We start from the raw sequence: 21,705 nt of genomic DNA, 5'->3' as shown, positions 1-21,705 counted from the left end.
TATGTTTGATCCTCTGATGCAGCTTAGAACTGCATTCTCTGATTATTTTCAGGTCTCTGCAAAATGATAACTCCTAAAATTGGAGCTAGATTTTGCAAAAACTAGAGCTAAGCGTGCACAATAGAATTATGTATTTGATTTATGTAGTTTTAAAGCAAACCATCAACATGTTCTTCAATTATAAAAGCATCTCTAGAGCCTACATTTATGTATGGCATTTTGCAACATTTCTGTAAACGGCTCCAGTTATTTTGAAGGAAGTCGACTTTTACATCATTGTATTCATGTGTTGTCACGCAATTTACAGACCAGATTGTTGCGTCTAATATTCCATTTTGCAGACGCGCGTTCAATCTCGGCTTACCACGCACGTGTAAATTAGAACCTTAATAAAAGTTAAAAGTGAGTCCGCGATTTACATCCCACTGCAAACGTCCGGTGATTACTTTATTTTAACTACAAACTCAATGTTGGGCTGGTTGAAAAAAGGAAACAAACTTTTGAACAGCGATACTCTCTGTGCCTTATAATCTACTCAACTGTACACAAAGTTTATGCACTACTCAAACAAATTGGAAATGTTAAGTGAGAAAAATTGAATGAATCATTGATGTCTTGATCTCTACAATACATTCGGTATGTTTTTTGCTGGGTTGTGTTTTGTTTACATGATCAAGGGGTCACCAGGTAGCTTTGTACTTTGCAGCTTGCAGAAAATAAAGTTTTGCTCAACACAGTGTTAGCTTGCTTTGTTTGAATGTTAATACTTAAAGTAGTGATTGAAATTTTCAAAAGCCAATGTTGCAAGTCACTGATTAGAGCTTTTTGTTTGAAATGGTTATAATATCATAATAAAATTTTGTGCATGGTGCATGGAGTTATTTTTATAATCGTGGAAAAAATGAATGCAGACAAAATTTCAAACCAGGAAATAAAACCGGAAGGGACAAATCAAAATGATAACAGTGGTGATATAAATCAAAATTTCTTGAACGACGGATCTACAAGATTTTCAGCTCAGTCTCAAACGCAAAAAGCTTATTCAAGAGGATTGAATAATTCAAAGCCAAGCCCAGATTCAGGGTGGACATTTCCTAACTTGATGAACTCTCCTATGATTCCACAGGGATTAATTCCGCATTCGCAAGCAGACAGGAATTTATCAAATCTTCACCTACCACTCAATAAACCTGCTGATAATTATAACCCTGCAATCTTCACAGATGCGTATCAGCCAAAAATGATCTCCCCACTTGTGGAAATGAATCTACGAAAACAATTTTTCCTTCAGCAACAGCAACATTATCATCAAATGCAAAATGTTCATCATCAAAGCCAATTTTTTAATAACAGTGCCTACAATGCTTCTCCTGTTACAAACATTGCTTTCAATGGTATTTCTAAGGAAAATGGTTCTCACAATAGGAGTCATCCTGTAATCACTCCTAATGTTGAAAATAAGAATGGAAGCAGTTTACCATCATTTGCAACCTTGACTTCTGGAATACAGGTTGCTGAAAGTCCCCAATATTATGCAGCTGTAACAGCACAACAGATGAATACTTATTTATCCATGCTACAGAAAAGTCAGCCTAAAATACCTTCAAATAATGGAATAACTTTACCATCGCCATCTAAAAATGCCAGCTTAGAAATTTCAAAAACGCAGAGCTGTACTTCTGAAAACATAACCAATGAAACAATAAAAAGAGATAAAGTTAGTACTAGCAAGCCTGCCTCTTCACAAATTAGACCAAAAAGACCAACATTGCTTGGTAAGCTAAGAATCTTTTAATATTAAACTTCAGGCTTTTCAAATACTTATAAGGAGCCAGGATAGCCAGCTTATACATATTAGCCTTTTTTAAGCAATGTTGTTCATGTTACCAGGCCAGATCAGGCATATTAATTCTAGCTATAAGTCATGCATGTAAAGATGATTGGACAAAAACTCTGAGGGGCTATCTTGCATGTTGCAGATAGGGGTATGACCACATAAAAATGCTTTAGATGATGTACTTCCATGTTAAAGGATTTAATTTTTTTCTAGGAAAGGATATTCTTGTATTTTTCTGTACTTTTGCACTTTCCTAGGGAGATTTTCCAGTTTTAAAATGCAGTTAAGATATAGAGTGATATGCAATCAAAACATTAGTTATTTCCTAAAAGAATGATAGCCAGAGTGTCAGACGTGAAGTCTATATCCTCCGTTCAACAAGTTTTCACTACACTTATCGCATCCAATCAGATTCTAGTATTTTCTCTCACAATCAAGACGACAATTTGTTGCTTCTGATTATTTTGATAAAATAGCGCGTTCAAAACAAAGAAAAAATTTGTCATTTTTATTGCCTTGGAATACGAAAAGTCTTTAGCGAAGGCGATCATGTTTTTACCAAGTTTGTTTGCAACTAAGCTAATAGTATACACTTTTTAACATCAAAATTATATACTATTAGCTTAGAACTGTGGCTAAAAGAATGAAAGCCTATATGGATGTTCAGTAAATGTAAACTGAGTATACTAAAAGTTACCATGTAGTTAGAAACAGTAGAATTTGACTGAAACACTGATCTTTTCAAACATTTTAATTCAATGTAGACGAAAGCCAAAAATTATTTTCAACATAAAATTTGGACAAAGTTATTATTATTATAAGGATAACAGGTTATGCATGGTTTTGTAAACTCTATTGATATAATTTCTAACTTTTATATTTATGATTCAGTAAAGTCTGAGAGGTCGCCTTTGATATTAGGCATTCGCTTGATTGGCTGTCTACGCCTTTTATCCTTTTGAAGGTATTCATAGTTTTTTATCATTTTTATTAATATAGAGAAGTACAGTTCAGGCACACGAGGGTCTCTAAACGGTTCTTGTACAAAAAACTTTTTAAAATACAATTTTTCATGAGGGCTTCCTCGTACCCTCCATTTAAAATCGTCATTTCATTTGATCTGGCTTTTTTCATCTTGTCTGCTCTCTTTTTTCACTCTTGATTTGTTCTCTCTCCATTTTTGTCAAGTCGTCAGTAATACTTAATTTCAAGTACTTCTCGTGTTGTTTCAATTCAGTCAACTTCTTCATGAATCTGTACTGCCTTTGAATACAACTTTGATTGGGCACTTTAGATTCTTTTCCAACAGGAGAGACATAGGTTGGTTGAGTTTTTAAATTAACGTCATTCAGAAGCTCGTTAACGAAATTAATATATCTTCTTTACTTTCATTTTCATTTACCCCATGCAATGGATAATGATATTTGCGTCTATCAATAACTTTCTTTGCTCTTCAATTGGTTCATCAATTCTCTAACTTCAAAGTAGCTGTTTCATGCTATTTGCGCTTTAATTGATCAATGTTTTTAGTCGTCTCAGCAAAACTTTTCTTTCGTTCTGTTCTGTTGTGGTTTGAATTTTTGGAGTCTTGTTATTCATCTTCTCTTCCACCTTGGCTGTTAGTTTTGTTTCTAGCGTGGAAAATTGGCTCTGTATTAGATCAGTAACTCAATTTTTATCGATGTTGTATTCCTGACATCTTGCCTGTAAATCTTTGACTATTGTGTTTATTCTTTTTTCGCTCTCACTTTTGACTTTATGCTTTTGCACACTTTAATTTCTTTATAGCTGTGCGTGCAGCTTTTGACTATTGCTTGATTATGGACTTTTCTACCAAGGTCTTTTGCCAGAGAGCAAAAATGTAGCATTTGTTGGCATTTTTGACATTGAATTCTCATTTTTTCATCATTTTTATACAATTATGCTCAGTACATTGAGATTGTTGTCACTCCATCTTCATCATGGATCAGGATCTTATCAGGTGATGTTGTTTTTGGTTGAAATTTGGCTGTTTTTTCCATATTTTTGAAAAGAGCGCAACCTTTCTGCTTTACGGTTCCTTGCATTGTTCCTCAACATTCTAACTGTAGATGGATTTTTTAATGCTCAGATCAGGCCCTTGATGATCACACAAAATTTTGACACAAGTCATACATTTATCTGATTGATATTTAGTTTTGCTCAAAGAATTAAGTACAATAAAAGAAATATGGCATTGGTGTCATAAATCTTTTGAGGAAAATAGAGAGATGAGTTTTTATTTGTCTTGCCTACTGAACCCAGTAAAACTTTGCTTTTCTAAAATTGGGTAAAAATGTATTGCAAAGAGAGGAATTTTCCATCACTGAAGGTTGGCTACTTGCAGTGAAAACCTGTTTTCCCTGGTTTTCCAAATCGAATCTTTTTTTGTAATGATGGTGATGACTCCAACAATGGGTTTTGTCAAGAACATGGAGATCAGGAAGATATATTTTGATTGGTTTAAAAATCTCAAGAAGCAATTTTTTTTGCAATGACTTTTAGGAATTCTCTTTATCTCATTAAAAACCAAAGGAAGTTTTCATGATGAAAAGAAATATTTTTTCTACAAAAAGTTTAATATTGTGTCACATCATAACGTTTTGAGAAGGCAAGTGTAGTAGTATAATCTAGCTCTCTTGCCAACAGTTTACAGAAAAGACTCAGAGACAGATATTTAGCTATAACTGAAGGTGCCATGATAAAGACTTTGACTAATAGTCCCGCTGCTGAGATCGAAAAAAGTGGCTAGAAAACAACTTTCGTGCCACACATCTTAGAACTAACTTTTTTTGGTAGAAACTCACGAATTAGTATATGTACATTCCAAAATCAAAAAGTTTCCACGATATTATCGTGCAAGTAACGAGTAATTGGCAATTTTTTGCGTTTCCAGGCAAAATTGCATGATTTTTGGGGGGTCTTCAAATTAAAAAAATACCTATATCACATGATAGAGCTCTTCAAACATAGCAAAAAATGTATTACACCAAAGTCCCAACTTCTCTAGATCAAAAGTTATGGGCCTATTTGTGGTCAAAAACGGATGGAAAACAGGGAATTTCCCCACAATCTGTATTAATTTATGCAAAATTAAACACCTTTTTGGCCACAATTAGGCCCATAACTTTTGATCTAGAGAAGTTGGGACTTTGGTGTAATACATTTTTTTGCTCAGTTTGAAGAGCTCTATCATGTGATATAGGTCTTTTTTTAATTTGAAGACCCCCCAAAAAGCATGAATTTCCAGGCCTTGCAATTTTGCCTGGAAATGCAAAAAATCCCCAATTACTCGTTACTTGCACGATAATATCGTGGAAACTTTTCGATTTTGGAATCTACATATACTAATTCGTGAGTTTCTACCAAAAAAAGTTAGTTCTAAGATGCGTGTCACGAAATGAAATATTTATCGACCTCAGCAGCAGGACTATAATGTTTTGTAAATGCAGAGGTTTGGACTCAATAGTGCTCAATACAATAACAATTTGCTCTGATATTAACAGACTATGAAACTTGTTATTGATTAATTGCTTTTTTAAATTGTTACTTTTATATTTTACTTCTAGGCCATTTGAAGTCTATGGACCAAAATCGCAACAAGTCCAATGGTCCAACTTATGGAAACCCAAGTTATCGATCTGTATTACCTTCAATGGAAAAACAAGAAGATAAATTTAATCCTCAAAGACCTAGCCATCTAGGTATGAATAAATTTTATCTTTGGAAAAGAAATTAACTCATTTTTAAAATGAAGACCAATGAGCCATATGTAAAAAATACCAATTTCAAAAGCACTTCTGCTGAAGTTGAGAAAATCCAGTTGTGTGGACAATCCTAGAACTGGGATTAAAGCATGTAAATTTTAGCAATTGGCCTTATTTTAGATTCTAGGACCAAAAGCTTTGGGATTCTGTTTTCTTCATTATTGTCTATCAATACAAAAGTGAATGCAAAAAAATTTCATACTAACAAATTATCTAAAACTCCTAGTTCGGACACCTCCCCCCTTTCTTAAGACACCTTATGACACCTTCCGAAAAAATGAAGAAGGGGTGAGGGTTAGAAATTTAAATGAAAGCAAAGAAGGGGTCTTACATATATATATTGTAGAATATTTTCAAGCACTGTTATGAACTTTGGTCTTCATGAAAGGAAGTTTTCTGTTAGAGAAGTCTGAGTCAAAAAGAAGAAAGAAGTTTATTATTTTCCTCTCTCTCTAAAGATATTTCACATTATATTTGTTACCTATTTTGTCCAAAATCCTTTGGAATAGGCATTTTTAACGTTTGGGGGATGCCAAGAAAGGGGGATCAGACCCCTTTCCGCACTATGAAACTGTCTGGTTATTAGCCAAAGTGGGGGAAATTGTTTTGTTGCTATTTTTCACATTTGTGACTCCCCAAGCGATTTGAAGTATATAAAAGTCCAATCGGTAAAAATACCATTCTTCTTTGGCCTCTACTTGCCCGGTCTTTTTACCGTTTGGGTCGCTCGGATATTGAAAAAGGCCGATGCGAGGCCGCTTATTAAAAGCGGCCACAGTGAAGCGGCGACATAGTAAGTTTTAAGTCGCTAACAGCGGCCATTAGCGGCTCTTAGTTTTGTTTTTCAATTTCCTTACATTTTCAAGTACATTTGGAACAAAGAAAGATTTTTTCAGCCAGGGTACCAGGTACAGACAGCAGGGACGTCTTCTTCCATTTCACACATGTTTGAAAAAGAAACTTCTTACTTCAAAACTTTCCTTCTAAGCTCGTGATATTTTCAGGAATAAGCCTTCTTTTCCATGGTTGAATTGAAAGATGGGTCTATCTGCAATATGTACTTACCGATTTTATTTATGTTTTTTTGCAACAATCAGCAGAATTTTCCGGATAAAGATAATTTTAGGAATGAGCCGAATTCTAGATTGCTTCCTTCATTCTTGTGGTTAAATCGTTTTGCAAAATATACTTTTCTGCTTATATTTGTTTTCGTTGGTCACCGGCAAACATTTAAAGCGGCCTTTTAACCACTCAAAGAGAGGCCGCTAATAAGCTGCTGGCCGCTAAATAGGCCACTGGCTGCTTGGCCGGTCTCTCGATCAAGAAAAAGCCTCTAATAGAGGCCTTGAGGCCGTTCTTGGAAAAATTCCATTGGCCGCTTCATGGCCGATCTTCTAAAATGTTAGGCCGCTTGAAATTTCACTTAGCCCGCTATGAGACCGGTCTTTTACCCGCTTTAGGGCCAAATTGAAAAGTCCCGTTTCTGTCACGGAAGGAAATCAGAGCCTTTTTTGGTCTATTTTTGAAAAATGGTAAACTTAATGAAATTAGTATTAGTCCTGAATTAAAGCCTTCATAGTACTACTACTTCCGAACCAAAATAAATTTCATAAAAGTTTTTCCTCGTTGAATAATTGAACTTTGAAGGTTCTGTCACGGAAGGAACGCAGCAAAGACATTAAAAAAGACAAAAGTATGCTGATTCAGATTCCTGTGAATTTAAAGAAAATTTTAAAACCAAAATACCACCAGAAGAAACTTATGTCTATCTGCTTGTCATTGAAAAAAGAACTGAGTAAAAAAAATTAATTTCAATGGCTACAGGCCTTTGCAAGTGAGAAAGGTCAGTGTCACGGAAGGACACCGTCACGGAAGGAAAAAATTCCTATTTTTCAAAATCAGCAATAGCGTAAGAAATGTTGACTGAAACTAGTGAAGTGACACATCATATCATGAATCATAGCCAATTTTACTATTCAGCTCATTTCAAAACCTTGGAACTGTATTTTTATTGTTCAATTATAATGGTGATAATAATTAGGAAATTTTACAGGAAAGATTATATTTTTTAAGCAAAAAAACGTAAAAACGCGACCTTGCAAGCCAGTGAGCTACTTCCAAAGGCTCTAATTAGCATATTTCCATGGTGCTGAAGCGATTTAGAGGATTTAGAACCAGCTAGGAACAGTAGTTTTGCCAGAAAACCGGTTTTTAGGCCTCCAGAGCCGCCTGGGCTTTACGCTGTAAGCTTACAGCACTGTACTGGAGCCTTAGTTTTAAGCTTATTCTGAGCTCCATACAGGGCTGAGCTGGTTCCCAATGGTCATAAACCTTGAAGGACACTCCCCTGCAATGGACTAGACCCATTGAAGTCCAGCGGAGGGGGCAGAACCGACAAATTTTCACTAAAATAGCTTAAAAACGCTTAAAAAGCTCTATTTAAGCGTTTTTAAGGCTTTTTTGAGCAAAAAACGTAAAAACGCAACCTTGCAAGCAAGTGAGCTACTTCCAAAGGCTCTAATTAGCATATTTCCATGGTGCTGAAGCGATTTAGAGGATTTAGAACCAGCTAGGAACAGTAGTTTTGCCAGAAAACCGGTTTTTAGGCCTCCAGAGCCGCCTGGGCTTACGCTGTAAGCTTACAGCGCTGTACTGGAGCCTTAGTTAAGCTTATTCTGAGCTCCATACAGGGTTGAGCTGGTTCCCAATGGTTCTAAACCTCGTAGGACACTCTCCTGCAATAAATTAGACCCATTGAAGTCCAAGATTTCTAAAAATAACAAGATATTTTTAATCCGTCACGGAAGGACAAGGTGAAAGTGTCACGGAAGGACAATAATTTCAGACCTTGTAAGTGAATATGAAGGAGGTTGCTTTGGAATGTAATTTCATTTTTTGTTAGGGGGTACCAATAGTTAGAACTTGCAATAATATCAAGAATAGTGTACTTGCACAAAACTGGTGAAAAAACTTTTTGTCTTGAAATTGTCACGGAAGGAATTCGATATTTGAAAAAAGTTTCTGCTTGCAGTACTTTTTTGTTGTTTGACTTATTTCAAAATGAACAAACCTATTAAACTAACTAGGGTGTGTACTTGTTTTAAAACAACATTTCATTTTTGATTAATCATTTATTTTTTTAAAATAAGGTCCATTATATTTTGACACTTGTCCTTCCGTGACAAACCTCACTAGTTGTGTTTCGATATAATCACCTGATTACAGAGACTAAAAGTGCGACTCAGTTGATTTAAAAGTTGAAATTGGAAAATTTAAGGGTTATTTAAAAAAAAAATCACAGCTACTTATTTTGTTTGTAAGATTTTTGATTTTGTGTTTTGGTTGACCACTTTTCAATTTGGCCCTTTAGCCGATCGGACTTTTGTGCTTGGGGAGTCACATTTGGGCCGCAAGTGCCATCAGATTCCTTATTGTTTTTTCAAAATGTGTCTAAAAGTGGCAAAAGTGCTTGTTGGCACTTAAATTTTCACTGATCGTTTGTTCCATTCGTGTTCAAAGTGGCAAATTCTCAACCTCCACCAAGCAAAAAACAAATTTGATTTGTTTCGTGTAGTTTGTATGAAAAGTAGGAAACAAAATGGCAGCTTTCGAATGCATAAATTTGAGCATTTCGCCTGTCTATCAAAGCAACCACTTTTAGGGTTTTTTTCATTTCTAGGGCACTAGTTTTAACTAAAATATGACTCCCCAAGGGATTTTAAATACCCAGTCTAAACCGATTGACCATAAAACTGTAAAATACCAGCTTTTTAGCAGCCAAGATTTCACTTTTACTGGTCCCCTTCTTTCTTTATCGGCTAAGGATCGGCCACTCTCGTTTCACTTTAAAGCAGCTTCTGTCTTTTACGCCCGCAAAAGTTATTAACAACTGTAATAAAAGGACTGACAAAAGAGCCTCTTTATAAACCATTTATATTTCTGAAGCAAGACTGATCCTTTGCTTCGTGGTCTTCATTTGGGCAAATTTGGGCCAAAAACTACCTTAAAAAGGGTTTTTTGGACTTTGTATGAAATTTTCTCATTAGTTTTTTCTGATTTTATGCATAAACGTAAAGGGCAAGGTTTCTATAAACTGACTGGAGGCATTTTTTCTGCAGAAAATTGTTTTGGCCGGGAAATAATAGATTTTCTTATTTGGGGAAATTCCCTTTTGTCATTTTTAGGAAAAATGACCATTTCTCTTGATTGCCTTGGTAAATTTTTCTGATTTTTTGACAATGACAAAAAATGCTAAAATGTTTGAAATCTGGGGGAACCAGATAGTCAAAAAATAATATTTTAGCCAATTTGGGGCCAAAAAGTGCCTGAAAATTTTTTTTTTTTTGACTTATGAATTGCTTCATTTGTTTTTTTCTGATCTTTTGCATAAAGGGCAAGTGTCTCTTAAAAGTGGCTGAAGCTGTTTTTTTGGGGGATTTTGATGTAAAATGTTATTGTTTAACATCTGATAGATCTGGATAGATTCCAGAAAAAAATTTGGCTAATTTGGGCCAAAAACTAAAAGTGCCTAAAAATGGGGTTTTTTCGACTGTGTGAAATTCCTTCTTTAGTTTTTCCTGATTGACGGTGATGCAAAATTGTAATCCTTAAAATGTAAGACTTGAAGATTTTTAAAAAGAAAAGGTTTTAGCTAAATTTGGGTCAAATTATTTTCTCAAAAATGTTTAGTTTTATTATCAGGTAGGTCCATAAAAGTATAGCTTGTTTACATTCAAAGTCCCTCTAAGGGTCATAGAAATCATAATTCCAAATTAAATAAATAAAACCAAAAACTCAACAATATTAATCACTAAAAAGGCTAAGTTTTAGGAAAAAAGTCCTGGTAAGGGTTTCAAAATCCACAAAATTTCAGTTTTTTCCTTAATTTCAGACCCTAAAATTTCCTATTTTCAAAAATCGGGCAGCACTCCGTCCCAGACATATCGTAAACATAGTACCTCCTGGGTTTCTGAGTTAAAAACTACTTGAATTAGGACCTCACGCTTTAAAAAACTTGGAAATTCCAGGCCCATTATTCTCAATAGCTCTATGAATGTGGTGTTTCTCAGCATTAATGATTAAAATTTTAGGTGACCCCTTCAACTTGAGACATTAGGGGCTTAGGCAAAGGCGAGTGGTGTTTGTGTGCCAGGTTTTCACATAAGCAAGTCAAAGAAATGTATTATAAAAAAGTACGGAATTTTTCGTCGTCCGGAGAATTTTCTTTTCTTCTAAAGGAAGAAATTTTTCCAAAAATAAAGAAAGCCTCCCTGGGGGTCACCTTCTCAGCAAAATTCAATCAATTGTGTTGAATTTTTTTTCAATCTTGATATAAGTTGCACATTAACTCAAAGGGAAAAACTAAATTTCAGTAATATTCAGGGAGAATAAGCATTATTTTGTGCAAAATCTCAGGGAAACCACTTTTTTTATTCATGTCTGAACCCCGATTGTTGAAATATTGCTACAAATTGTATGATTTTGAGTTTATTCTTTTCTTTTTAATCCTTCAAGATTGTTGTTACAAATATATTTCTTCTATCCTCTTACATATTTAAAAACTTACAATATATTTTCTGAATAATGAATGCAGGCCTTTTTAATTGGTGTTAATTAGACCTCAAATTCTCCCTCAGAGTTTTAAAGGTTGCTTGCTGCAAGTTTTAAATGCTGACTAAGAGCAACCCCTGTTTTACAATTTCATTATCTCTACTGTACTTTCGGCTGCACGGATCACTGCATACTCTCTTTGCAAATTTCTTCATACCCTTTACTTAGCAAGTGTGTTTGTAGAATTTACAACAGTGTTAAACTGTAAACAAAGCAAAAAATTCACCTAAGTTGATTAACATTGTTTTATAAAATAACGATTTGAGCTAAGAACTTGTTTATTACCACCCTAATCAAACTATTCAAAAGTGTCACTTTCCTACTGTGAGAAAATTAAAAAGCAGATGAAAAAATGGTTTTATGTTCATACTGTATCCATACCTTCCAAAAAACTCAATTCAAAAACTAACTTTTCGAAACCCAATCCAGATATATATGAAATTTCATGAGCTCCAGATTTTAAAAACTATGATTCTAACTTTCGTTTATCGTTATATTATTTATTTTTTCTCTTTTTCAGGGTCAACTTTCGTCCCACAAACACAATTCTTGTCCGTCAATGTTTCACATGCCAATGACAGACCATCAAGTCCTGGACACCAAAGTCCCTACTCTCTATCTTCAACAAGCAGCCCAGCTGGAAGTGATAAAGGGAAAAACCCAAATAATGTCTGTAATCAGTGTGGCAAAATGTTCAGCAGTTCAAGTGCTTTGGTTAAGCACAAGTTGACACACAGTGAAGAAAGAAAATTTGTATGTCCTATTTGTTCAAGAGGCTTCAAACGACAGGATCATTTGTAAGTCCCCCAATTTTCTACTCAGTGTCTGTAAATGTTTTGGTTAAGATTATAGTTGACGTTCAAAAGGAAATGATAGATATTCACCACTTCTAAGTATATTCAGTTGAAGTCTGCAATGCAAACTTTGGTGGCTAAATAGAGGAGTTGTAATATTTGTAATTTCCTTTGTGGGTCATAACTCAATGAAAGCGGCGTTTCTCGAAGCAATTAAAAAGGATTAATAGCTTCTAACTTCCATACAAATTATATGATGTGCTGTGACGTTTAGATAAGCTTGTCTTTAAACTTGTATTGTTTGCTTTTATATATAGAAGGTATCACACAAAGCTCAAACACAATTTTACATAACTCATTGCGAGGACGGTTTTTTATTCTAAGTTGGAAGTAAAGTCCTAAACCAATGTTTAGTTTTTTCTAAAATGAAACATGTTTGTTTGGTTTTCAATTGATAGTCGTAACCACACCATAAGTCTTGTTCACTCTTTCTATGACTCAAACTTTGTGTGTGTTGTGTACTTTTCCAGATATTAACAAATTATATACTACACTTCAATCGTAATGTATATTACGTTGAAAAATTGATTTGTGAAGGTGTCATCGTTTTTTAAGTGTTTATTAATCAGATTATATGAAATTTGTCGAGAGTTATGGTGTTCGAAGAGTGATGTTTTATGATTTTTTCTTGTTGTCGTAATACTTTTGTATTACGATGTCTGATATAAACGTAAAAGATTCCAATCAATTTTTTTGACATTACACTTATGATGGGCTGTCCAAAATGTCGTTTCTTTTTTTATTGTCTTGAAATGACAAACAGAATTATAGTTTGATACACAGAACGCATTAAATATAAAGATAGTGTGCTGTGTGTCCGTTTAAAAATTTTTGTTCTGAGTGATTTGTTTTTATTTTTCATGTTCTCAGAAATGGTCATATGATAACGCACAGAGAGAAAAAACCTCACGAATGTCATTTTGCAGATTGTGGTAAAAGTTATTGTGACATGAGATCACTTCGTCGTCACTTGGAAAGTCATCACAGCAGCCCTCCTGGTGGAACTACGCCTGGATATTTACCTAAACTTATGCTATATCCTGAACTCAGTGCAGAAGAAAGGAAAGAACGAGAAACACAAATACAAGAGAATAGACTACATGTTCCAGAAGAGCCACCAAGACCTTCTAGTGCACCACTTGTTGTCCCACCTGAACCAAAACGAATACAGAGAACAAGGCGGAGTAGTAGTGGTGAAGAGACTCATATGCAACTTGACCCAGCTATGATTCGTGAGATTGAACAACGAAAACATGGAAATCCATTCCAAAGAAGAACGAGAGAGGAGTCAGACGAATATATTAAGCCAAGAGAAGAGACTCCTCCACTAGGTATCTCACCTCAATCTTCAGGGATAGCATCTTTACCGAGTCATTTACTAAAAACTGTTGTATCCTCTGCTGCTAATCATCGTTACAGTAATATAGAAAATCATAAACGAGAAATGGAAGAGAGGCGTGTAGAATATGGGAAACATTTTCAAAGAGATTTCAAACCACCGACGTCAACCAGTCAAACCGGTAAACACGAATCTCCTTATAATTATCCACCGGGTTTAACTCCTCGCTCATCTCTTACACCTCAAGGACACCCTCCGAGACCAACAAACGCTCAAGGAACAATGCCTTATTTATTGAACATTAGAAACCCATTCGGTCTTTCACCTCATGGGGCTTACCCTTCTCAACAGAATGAAGAATTCTCAAAAATATCTAAAAGTGAGGCTGAAGCAAGGCATCAAGCTGTCAGCACTTATCTTCAAATGTGGGCAAGTGGGCAACATAATATGCCTCCTGAACAGATTTTTAGTATGTTTCCTGGAGGTCGTGGAGGACCACCCAGGGGTAATCATCGTACAAACCACCCACAGACTCCTACTGATGCTATCGCGATTGCAGTAGCTGCAGCCAAGGAACCGAATGACAGACATCCTTATGCAGGCAGAGATGGGATTTATGGGATTCATCCAGCGAATGCTAAATGGCAATCTGTAAGTATCTCTCTCTATTTGTTTCTTGTCTGTTTAATAATAAAGAGTCCTACATGTCTTTTGGTAAAACGTGCACCCAGATAGTTTTCGATAATTTCTTGGTCCTAAGAAAAACTCCCTTAGTTTTTTTGAAAAAGTGTTTTACAAATCTTATAAATATACTTATTTTTTGAAATTTCGAAATCAAGTTAAATCAAGTATCGCTGCTGGGTTAAAAAATTTGTTTTTATTCTTAGGTTCTTTTCCCCTATTTACAGGAAAAAGCATGTTTGTCTTTTGTTTTGGAAAGGCTGCAGGCTTAAGTTTCGTTGTAGTTGTTATGATATTTACTTTCTCGTTACTAATTTTATTGACGAAACATTACGTAATTTTTTCGCTTTATTGTTTGCTGCTTAGTTCGGGAATTTCCATGTCATTAAAAAAAGTGCTAGAATTTGGATTCGTGTTGAGACTGGATGTAAAAATAATTGGATACACTTTTTTTATAAGAACAAACTATAAGAACATCAGGCTTCGGTGGCCGAAATGTTAAGAACAAGTTACGAACATTTTAAGGCTTTGCCGACTCTAAAACAGCCGATTTCTTTGTAGGTGCTCAAAAGGCTTAACAAAAATGGTGAAAACAATAACACGCTACTATGTTAAGAACATTCTTAGGCTTAAAACTCAAAAAGTTAAGAGCATCCGACGGCTTCAAAAATTTTGGATGCTCCTATAAAAAACGTGTAGTAGGCGTATTACTAGTTCGTTCTTTCTTTAGCTTTCCCTATTTGATGGTTTCATTAAAACTTCCTGTTTAGTTAGTATGTAATGAACTTTCGTTGCAGTCAGCAGTTTTTACGGAATCTTAAGCCTTTAGTTATGTGAGCAGCTCCAAAGTCGATTTTTCTAAGAATTCGTGATCACGAGATGAATCGTTTCTCTTTTGCGAAGAGTTGCGAAATCCCATTTGATCTTTCTTGATTTTCTGCAGGTAGCAGTATCGGTCTAAATGCTATTGCAGCTGCCTCCTTTGAATCTGCACAGGGGAATTTTGTCAGACTTAATTGCTTATAAGTGCTTTGGATTTGTTAGTAATTTGTCAAAATATTGCTTTTTTGAGTAATAGCTTTTTAGTTGAACAAAAGAAATTATTTTGGTTTCTTTGATGTCAATCAAAAAGAGCTATTAATTAAAAAGCTCTTCCTTGGTCACTGATGGTGACGGTGATGAAGTTATTGATGAGGGGAGCTTCTTAGTAATGTTTTTGTTTTGTTTTTTTGATATTGTAAATAAGAGAGAATAATGTAACAACGTAACGAGTAGGATTTCTTCATAAACAAGAAATGTCTGGAAGCTTATCGAATAAAAACTTTATACTATTCCAAGCTTTGCATAAGGTACTGTAACTTTCAGTTGCGTGTCAATTCTTGCATTTTCAATGAATTGAGATCTTTGGCAATTTAATACTTCATACTGTTTTCAAAATACTTTCATTAACTTTCTCTCTGTCAGATACTTCTAGTCTTTGTTTAGAATTCCACTGAAGCTTTTTAACAGTTGAAATTGTCATAGCGTGATGATGAAAACATTTAAGAAGCTTTGCTCCTGGTCGATTTCTTTGGAACTTCCTTAATGTGTTTATACAGTTCTTGGTTTCTCTTTCTGGAAGCAAAACATGGTTGGAAGTCGTCAGTCAAAACGTTTAAATTTTCTGTACGTTTTAGGTTATGCAAGATGACTCGATTACAATGGAGAAAGATTCTAAAGTGAATAGCTACTACCATAACACACAAGGCAATGTTCATGACAATTACGCGAAACGCCCCACACCAACCAAAGAACGAAATATCATCGACGAACCGTTTAAACCCAGTGAAAGTAACCACAAATATCAAAACAATAATAACAACAATAACATTAATCGATTTTTCGATCGTCCAGCTCCTCATCTGGACCCACTTAAAGGTCGTGAATATGCGCATCCCTCGCATGTCTACGAAAATAAACGTCGTGAATTAGACTCGAAAGTCTTCGATACTTCAAGGCATCCTGCTTTATCGTCAACTAGAGATCATTCACCTCATCGCTACGATCCACGATATCCTACATCAAGAGACGAGCTTAATAATAGACTATCGGAACCACCTCATTTAAGAGTTGAAACTGCGGAAGGATTAGCCAGCGGTTCAGCTCTTTCTCCAAACAGAAAACGTCCACGACCTGGACCTATTATAATACCTCCGGCTGTTAACAACCGGTCAATACCAACCACCATCTCTCCTTCTCGTCATTTCGCTGCGTTTCCGAAAGGAATTTACACTCCACCTGCCATGTTGAGTCCGCGAAGTATTTTCTTTAATCCACCCTTCAATGCACCGAGACACCATCCCAACGCCCCACATACGCCAGGGCGAATGCAGTTATCCAAAAGGCGTTCTTGTAAGTGTCTGATTACATATTTTTAGTTCCCCTTTTTTTCTTGCTTGGAAACGAAGCTTTTTTCCTTCCCTGGTTGATTGTCGCGTTGCAAAAATTACTCAAACATACGTGCAGGAAATGGACGATTTATACTATGATTATTTAGTCATTTGAGGTCGCCGCTTGGATTTTAAAATCTTTAAAAGGAACCTCAACTTCCGCTTTTGCATTTTCTTTTTCTGGCTTTTCTAGCATTTTTTTCTTGCATGATCAGCTTACGGATAGAAAATGTTTTGACGAAAGTGAAAGTGCACGAGTTCCGAGCTCATTAGGATGTAAAAAAGCGTAGAAATATCCTTGCAAACACGGGCCATTTATTCAAGGCACTCACTTTATTCGGGATTGAATATAGGTGATACATATTACAACGAGCAATGATTTACTTCATTTTCAGCGAGTTTCAACGAACCACAACCTCTCAACACATCTCAACAACAACTCCAACTAAAACAACTCGAACAACAACAAATTCAACAACAGCAGCAATCTGTTGTACAGCAAACGCCGAAACAAACAACACCTGTCTCTGCTGAACCTTCTACTGTGACACCCACAAACGAAGAGGAAATAAACGTTACAACTGTCGCTTCTGACCCAACTGAACCGTAAGTATCTTACTTTTGTTGGTATCCATGGTATTTGTTGGTATTAATGTTTTCCCTTTTTTCCCTCTCTGAATAATATGAAAATGATCTCAGGGCTTTATCAAAGTAAATGGTGTTAAAACATTTTTTTTCGATCGAGAGGTCACGTAGACTAGAGTCTACTTCTGGCTGAACTTTGCTTTTTGATAATTTTTTCATGACGCTGAGTCCAGTCAAGTAGACTAGGAGCATTTGGCGAGGTCGCCATTTTGAAAAAAAAAATTAAAAATCCAAATAACAATAAAACTACTTGGAGTTGAAGGATATAATCAAAAATAAGAAACAAACACGATTAACAGATTTGTAATCCCTTATTCTCAAATAAAAATATTGCTTCATACTGTTTTTACCTTCCAAAAACAACTAAAATCTGGCGGACTGTTTTACAGTCCGCCTAGGCAAAAGCATATTACCATATACTACCGGGCCACTTATCAGCACCAAAAAGTCCATAAAAAAGCTCTAAGTGGACCCCGGGCTAGAGGTCACGGTGATAAATTCAAATTGGACTTTCGTCTTCTAGTTTAGCCTGTACCACTCCGCCCACGGGCGTTATTTATATTTTGAAAAAACTTGCCGTTATCTTTTCGGTCAGCGAAGAAGAGTTTGGTACAGGCTACTTCTAGTTGTGCCAAGCTAGCTTCATGTAATTTAACACTGTGGAATTTAATATACTATAAGGAGAATTCAATTATATGTATCCTGTGTCAACATGACCTGGATACAAGAATTTCAATAATGTTGTTATTTTGTATGGGGATGGAATTCGTGTATAATATCTTTCACACAGGCCAATAGTCAGGTTAAGTTATTTGTCTCACTTTTCATGATTGGTCTTAATTACTGAACAGTTATGTTATCAAACTAGCTTATGTCGCTTTCTACAGGAAAATCAATGTTGGGCCAGAGTTTCAAGCAGTTCTTCCTCATGTTTGTAAGTATATTGCTAGTTTGCCTGAAATTTCAGTATTTGATCAAATGATACAACTCCCTCTTTAACTTAAAAGCTCATATATACTCACATTGGGTAACTAACTTTGATTTAACCTCGCATATCGCAGGCTCCAAAGAAAATAGCTTTTAACTGTCTAAGTGTTGAATGCCCCTTGACTCATAAAAGTCACCATTGGCAATATAGATGACGAGGATGTGATTTTTTGATAGCTAAGAATGACATTATCGTATACCTTTAATCGATTTTCTTGTGTCCTATGTTTAGTAAATCGAACGGAAGCACAGAAAGACAGTCACCGTGCATCTCTGATGTGGTCACCTCTCAAAGAAGATGAACAAAAGCAAAAAGAAGGTAAGATTTCTTTTGGTCAACTTGATGCAGGCTGTTGAACCGATTTATTTCGACTAAATCTCACTTTGGTTTCGCATAATAATTAGTCAATTTTTCTCCACAAAATACCTGATTTGAAACAAATCTGAAGAAGACCAATAGACCAAAAATTTGATGGCTGTTAACTTAAAAATGTTTGACCCAAAATATCATGCTTGTTTCTTTTCGTTTCAGTTGAAGCTTACTTAGACATGGCTTGTTCTCTCGTCTTATACGGTGGATCGAACAATAAAGAATATGCTTTACATATCTTACAAAGGACACGTGGTAATGTCAAGGTAATAATGACATTTTCCAAACCCCTGAAGGAAGAATGAAACGTATTCCATGAGCTTCTTAGTGTCAGACTTTTTACTTTCTATTGAAAAAGAAGAATGGGGAAAAGCATTTTTTTAATACTTCGGGGTTGTATAATAGTTATAGAAGAATGCGTTAAAGTTTGAGATTTTTTTCAATTTTCAAAGAAATCTTTTTTGTTACACTTGGAAATTCATGTATTTTTTTTATTATTTTAACCCTTAGGAAGCTGTAAGGCTGCTTCTTTCACGGAGACATATTCTACGAGCAGACGATCCCAATGCAGATTATCATTACTCCGGATCAGTACGCTGGACGGCCAAAGAAAGGCTTGCATTCAGGCAAGCTTACAGATCGAAAGGCAAAATCTTCATGGGTATTCAAAAAGAGGTATGGATGAACGGCTTTATATCCAGAATATTTACTACTAAATCACGACAGGGTTTTGGTTTTTGAAATTATGACAGTGTTTTCAAGACGAAATATCTAGACACGTGAGCGTTCACTTACCCTTTCTCTGATTTTTTATTCAGGTTGAAACGAAGTCTGTACAACAATGCGTGGAGTTCTATTACCTTTGGAAAGCAATGCATCCTGAGAGCTTTCGAGCTCGCACGCGAATGGTTGAAGTGGAATCAGAGCAGGTATTATTTCCTTTGTAAATTCAAATCGTTTTTTGAAAGCTGTTGTACACAAGGCTTGCAAGGGAAGAGTTCTTATTGTTTGGTCTAATTTGCTTTTTATATGCAAATACTTTCAAGAGGTATTTAGGTTTGTCTTTATCTTTTTCTTTCTCGACTGATTTTATTTTTTTGAGGCATCCTAAATGTTTTACCTTTGTATGTTTTGTTGTCTAGGACGACGAAGAAGTTCCTCCAACTCCAACAGCAGCTGTTGCACCGCTATCCACTCTTCGTGAACCTGTATTCGAATGTGATTATCCTGAATGTCGGGCACGCTTTGTTTCCAGACAAGCGCTCAATGGTCATATTCGAGTTCATGGTGGAAGGTAAGACATAAAATTGACGACAGTATTATAAAAAGAAAGCCAGCTTTATTTCATTGGCATTTTTGCTTGAATTTGAACCATTAGGAGAAATATGAGTAATTCGCTTAAATCAGAAATTAGACTTGCTTACCTATTTCCCCTTGTACCTTGCGGATTTCTTTTAATTTATTCTTTACTTTTACAGTTTTACAAAACCATCGGATACGCGACGAGCAAAAACGAAAGCAGCAGATGGCTCCTCACCTCGTCCTCCCGGTGATGGCTTACCAAGTCCGCCCAAGAAAAAGAAAGTGGCGGCGCCCGACCCCTCCATTATCATCACGAACACGAGTGAAGGCCCTCAACAGCAGTTCCAATGTAAAGTGTGTGGAAGGTAAGAATATACTCGGGGAGTATCAAGATTCTCCATGGAGATGATTAATGTTTGTCCTACTTCTTTGACCAATAAGAAAGCGATTTTTCCTCATCTTAAAAATTAACTTGAATGGGGGAGGTCATTTTCCCGAAAATTTTTTTTTGATACTCTCAACTACAGTTGAACTAGAATCTGAGATTGTCTGTCTGTCTGTCCGTCTGTCCGCCAAAAACTTTAAGGTGACAGCCTGGAGTCTTCTAAAATGGTCGGATTTGGCTGAAATTTGGCACACTTAAGTGAATATCTGGGGGTATTATTTTTTATTTTTCAAAATTTTGGCTGGGCACTAATCTTTTGGTTTGTTTTGCTACACTTGGGTCTATGAATAATTTGAAGCTACTGAAGTTGAGCCGTTTGACTATGTGATATTTAACCAATTTCTTTCTTTTCTTTATCAGGGTGTTCAGCAAAGTGAAAAGTCGATCAGCGCACATGAAAACTCACGTTAAGAGGGACGAGAACAATAAACCTATCAAATCAGCGAAAGCCACTGCAAAGCAAAAGCAAAAACAACTACAACAACAACAACGACAGCAGCAGCAGCAGCAGCAGCAACTTCAACAACAATTTGGTGAACATTCAATGCCGCCCTACCCGCCGCAACCGACACACCCTGGTCCACCCCAACCACCCTCAAATCCAATGACTGTTTTTGCACATGCGTAAAATCTTTATTTAATTTTCTTTTGTTTTTTTTTTAATATCCATATTAATAATTTTTTTATTATAAACATAGAAAAAATAATTTAAATTATTATATCTTATATCTTTATAATTTTTTACACCACTCTTTTCATGAAAAGATGCTTTTTATCCAACTTTAGTAGTCCCAAGATAAACCAAGCAAATAAATTAAAACAATGCTAAAATTTTCAATGAAAGAAAATTTTTTAATAGACAATTATTTACAGTAGCAAATAATTTTAAATTATTTGGATTTTATTGATCACTTTTTTGGTTGTTTTTGTATATTATTTTGAAATCTATTTGTTTTACTTTTTTTTGGTTTTTCTATCCACTTACGACAACTCGTTTAATATTTTAATAATTATTATTTTAAAGGGAAAAAGCTACGTGATATTATATTGTTAATTTTTGTGCTGCGCTTTTATTATTGTAAATTTTCGTAAATGAATCTATAGGAGTTTTTTTCTCTCAAGCAGCAGTATTTGTTTTAACAGTAGTTAGTTTGCAACATTCCTATAAGAGTGAAACCAAGAAAGTCATTTTTCATACCTCACCAAAGTCACTAAAATTTTCTTTTCAGTGTTTTACAAGCCGTTTTGTGATAAGTAATTGAGATGAGCAAATTTATTCGTGACTAACGCTAAACAAACTAAATATTATGTTTTTGGTCTTTGTGAATGAACCATTCGTCCGGCATCGCGCCTTTAAGGAAACATAAATGCTTAGTTTTTTGTCAGTGAATGTTATGGAAAAAAGATAATAGATACATTTT

At 35.3% G+C, this 21,705-nt stretch overlaps 1 protein-coding gene across 1 annotated transcript; it reads left to right on the top strand.

The window, feature by feature from the left end:
* The first annotated feature begins 730 nt into the window (after positions 1–730).
* LOC136803890 (zinc finger protein 541-like) lies at positions 731–20,912 on the top strand. Its single transcript, XM_067060616.1, has 14 exons — positions 731–1,775; positions 5,425–5,559; positions 11,753–12,029; positions 12,957–14,076; positions 15,783–16,497; positions 16,931–17,141; positions 18,068–18,114; positions 18,400–18,486; positions 18,700–18,803; positions 19,048–19,212; positions 19,356–19,466; positions 19,680–19,831; positions 20,016–20,204; positions 20,645–20,912. The coding sequence occupies exons 1-14, from the start codon at positions 866–868 to the stop codon at positions 20,910–20,912; spliced, it is 4,491 nt and encodes a 1,496-aa protein (XP_066916717.1). The 5' UTR covers positions 731–865.
* The last annotated feature ends 793 nt before the right edge of the window (positions 20,913–21,705 follow it).

This window comes from Clytia hemisphaerica, unplaced genomic scaffold, assembly GCF_902728285.1.
Source record: "Clytia hemisphaerica strain Z4C2 unplaced genomic scaffold, Clytia hemisphaerica genome assembly, whole genome shotgun sequence".
NCBI classification, from domain to species: domain Eukaryota; kingdom Metazoa; phylum Cnidaria; class Hydrozoa; order Leptothecata; family Clytiidae; genus Clytia; species Clytia hemisphaerica.
Note: the sequence above shows the minus strand (reverse complement) of the source record. Positions and strands in the feature narration are given on the sequence as shown.

Excerpts from the sequence above, each read along its gene's own strand:
- LOC136803890 (XM_067060616.1), top strand. The coding sequence starts at position 866 with ATGGTGCATGGAGTTATTTTTATAATCGTGGAAAAAATGAATGCAGAC. Across the intron at positions 1,776-5,424 it reads AAAAAGACCAACATTGCTTG|GCCATTTGAAGTCTATGGAC; the intron begins GTAAGCTAAGAA and ends TTTTACTTCTAG. Across the intron at positions 5,560-11,752 it reads TCAAAGACCTAGCCATCTAG|GGTCAACTTTCGTCCCACAA; the intron begins GTATGAATAAAT and ends TCTCTTTTTCAG.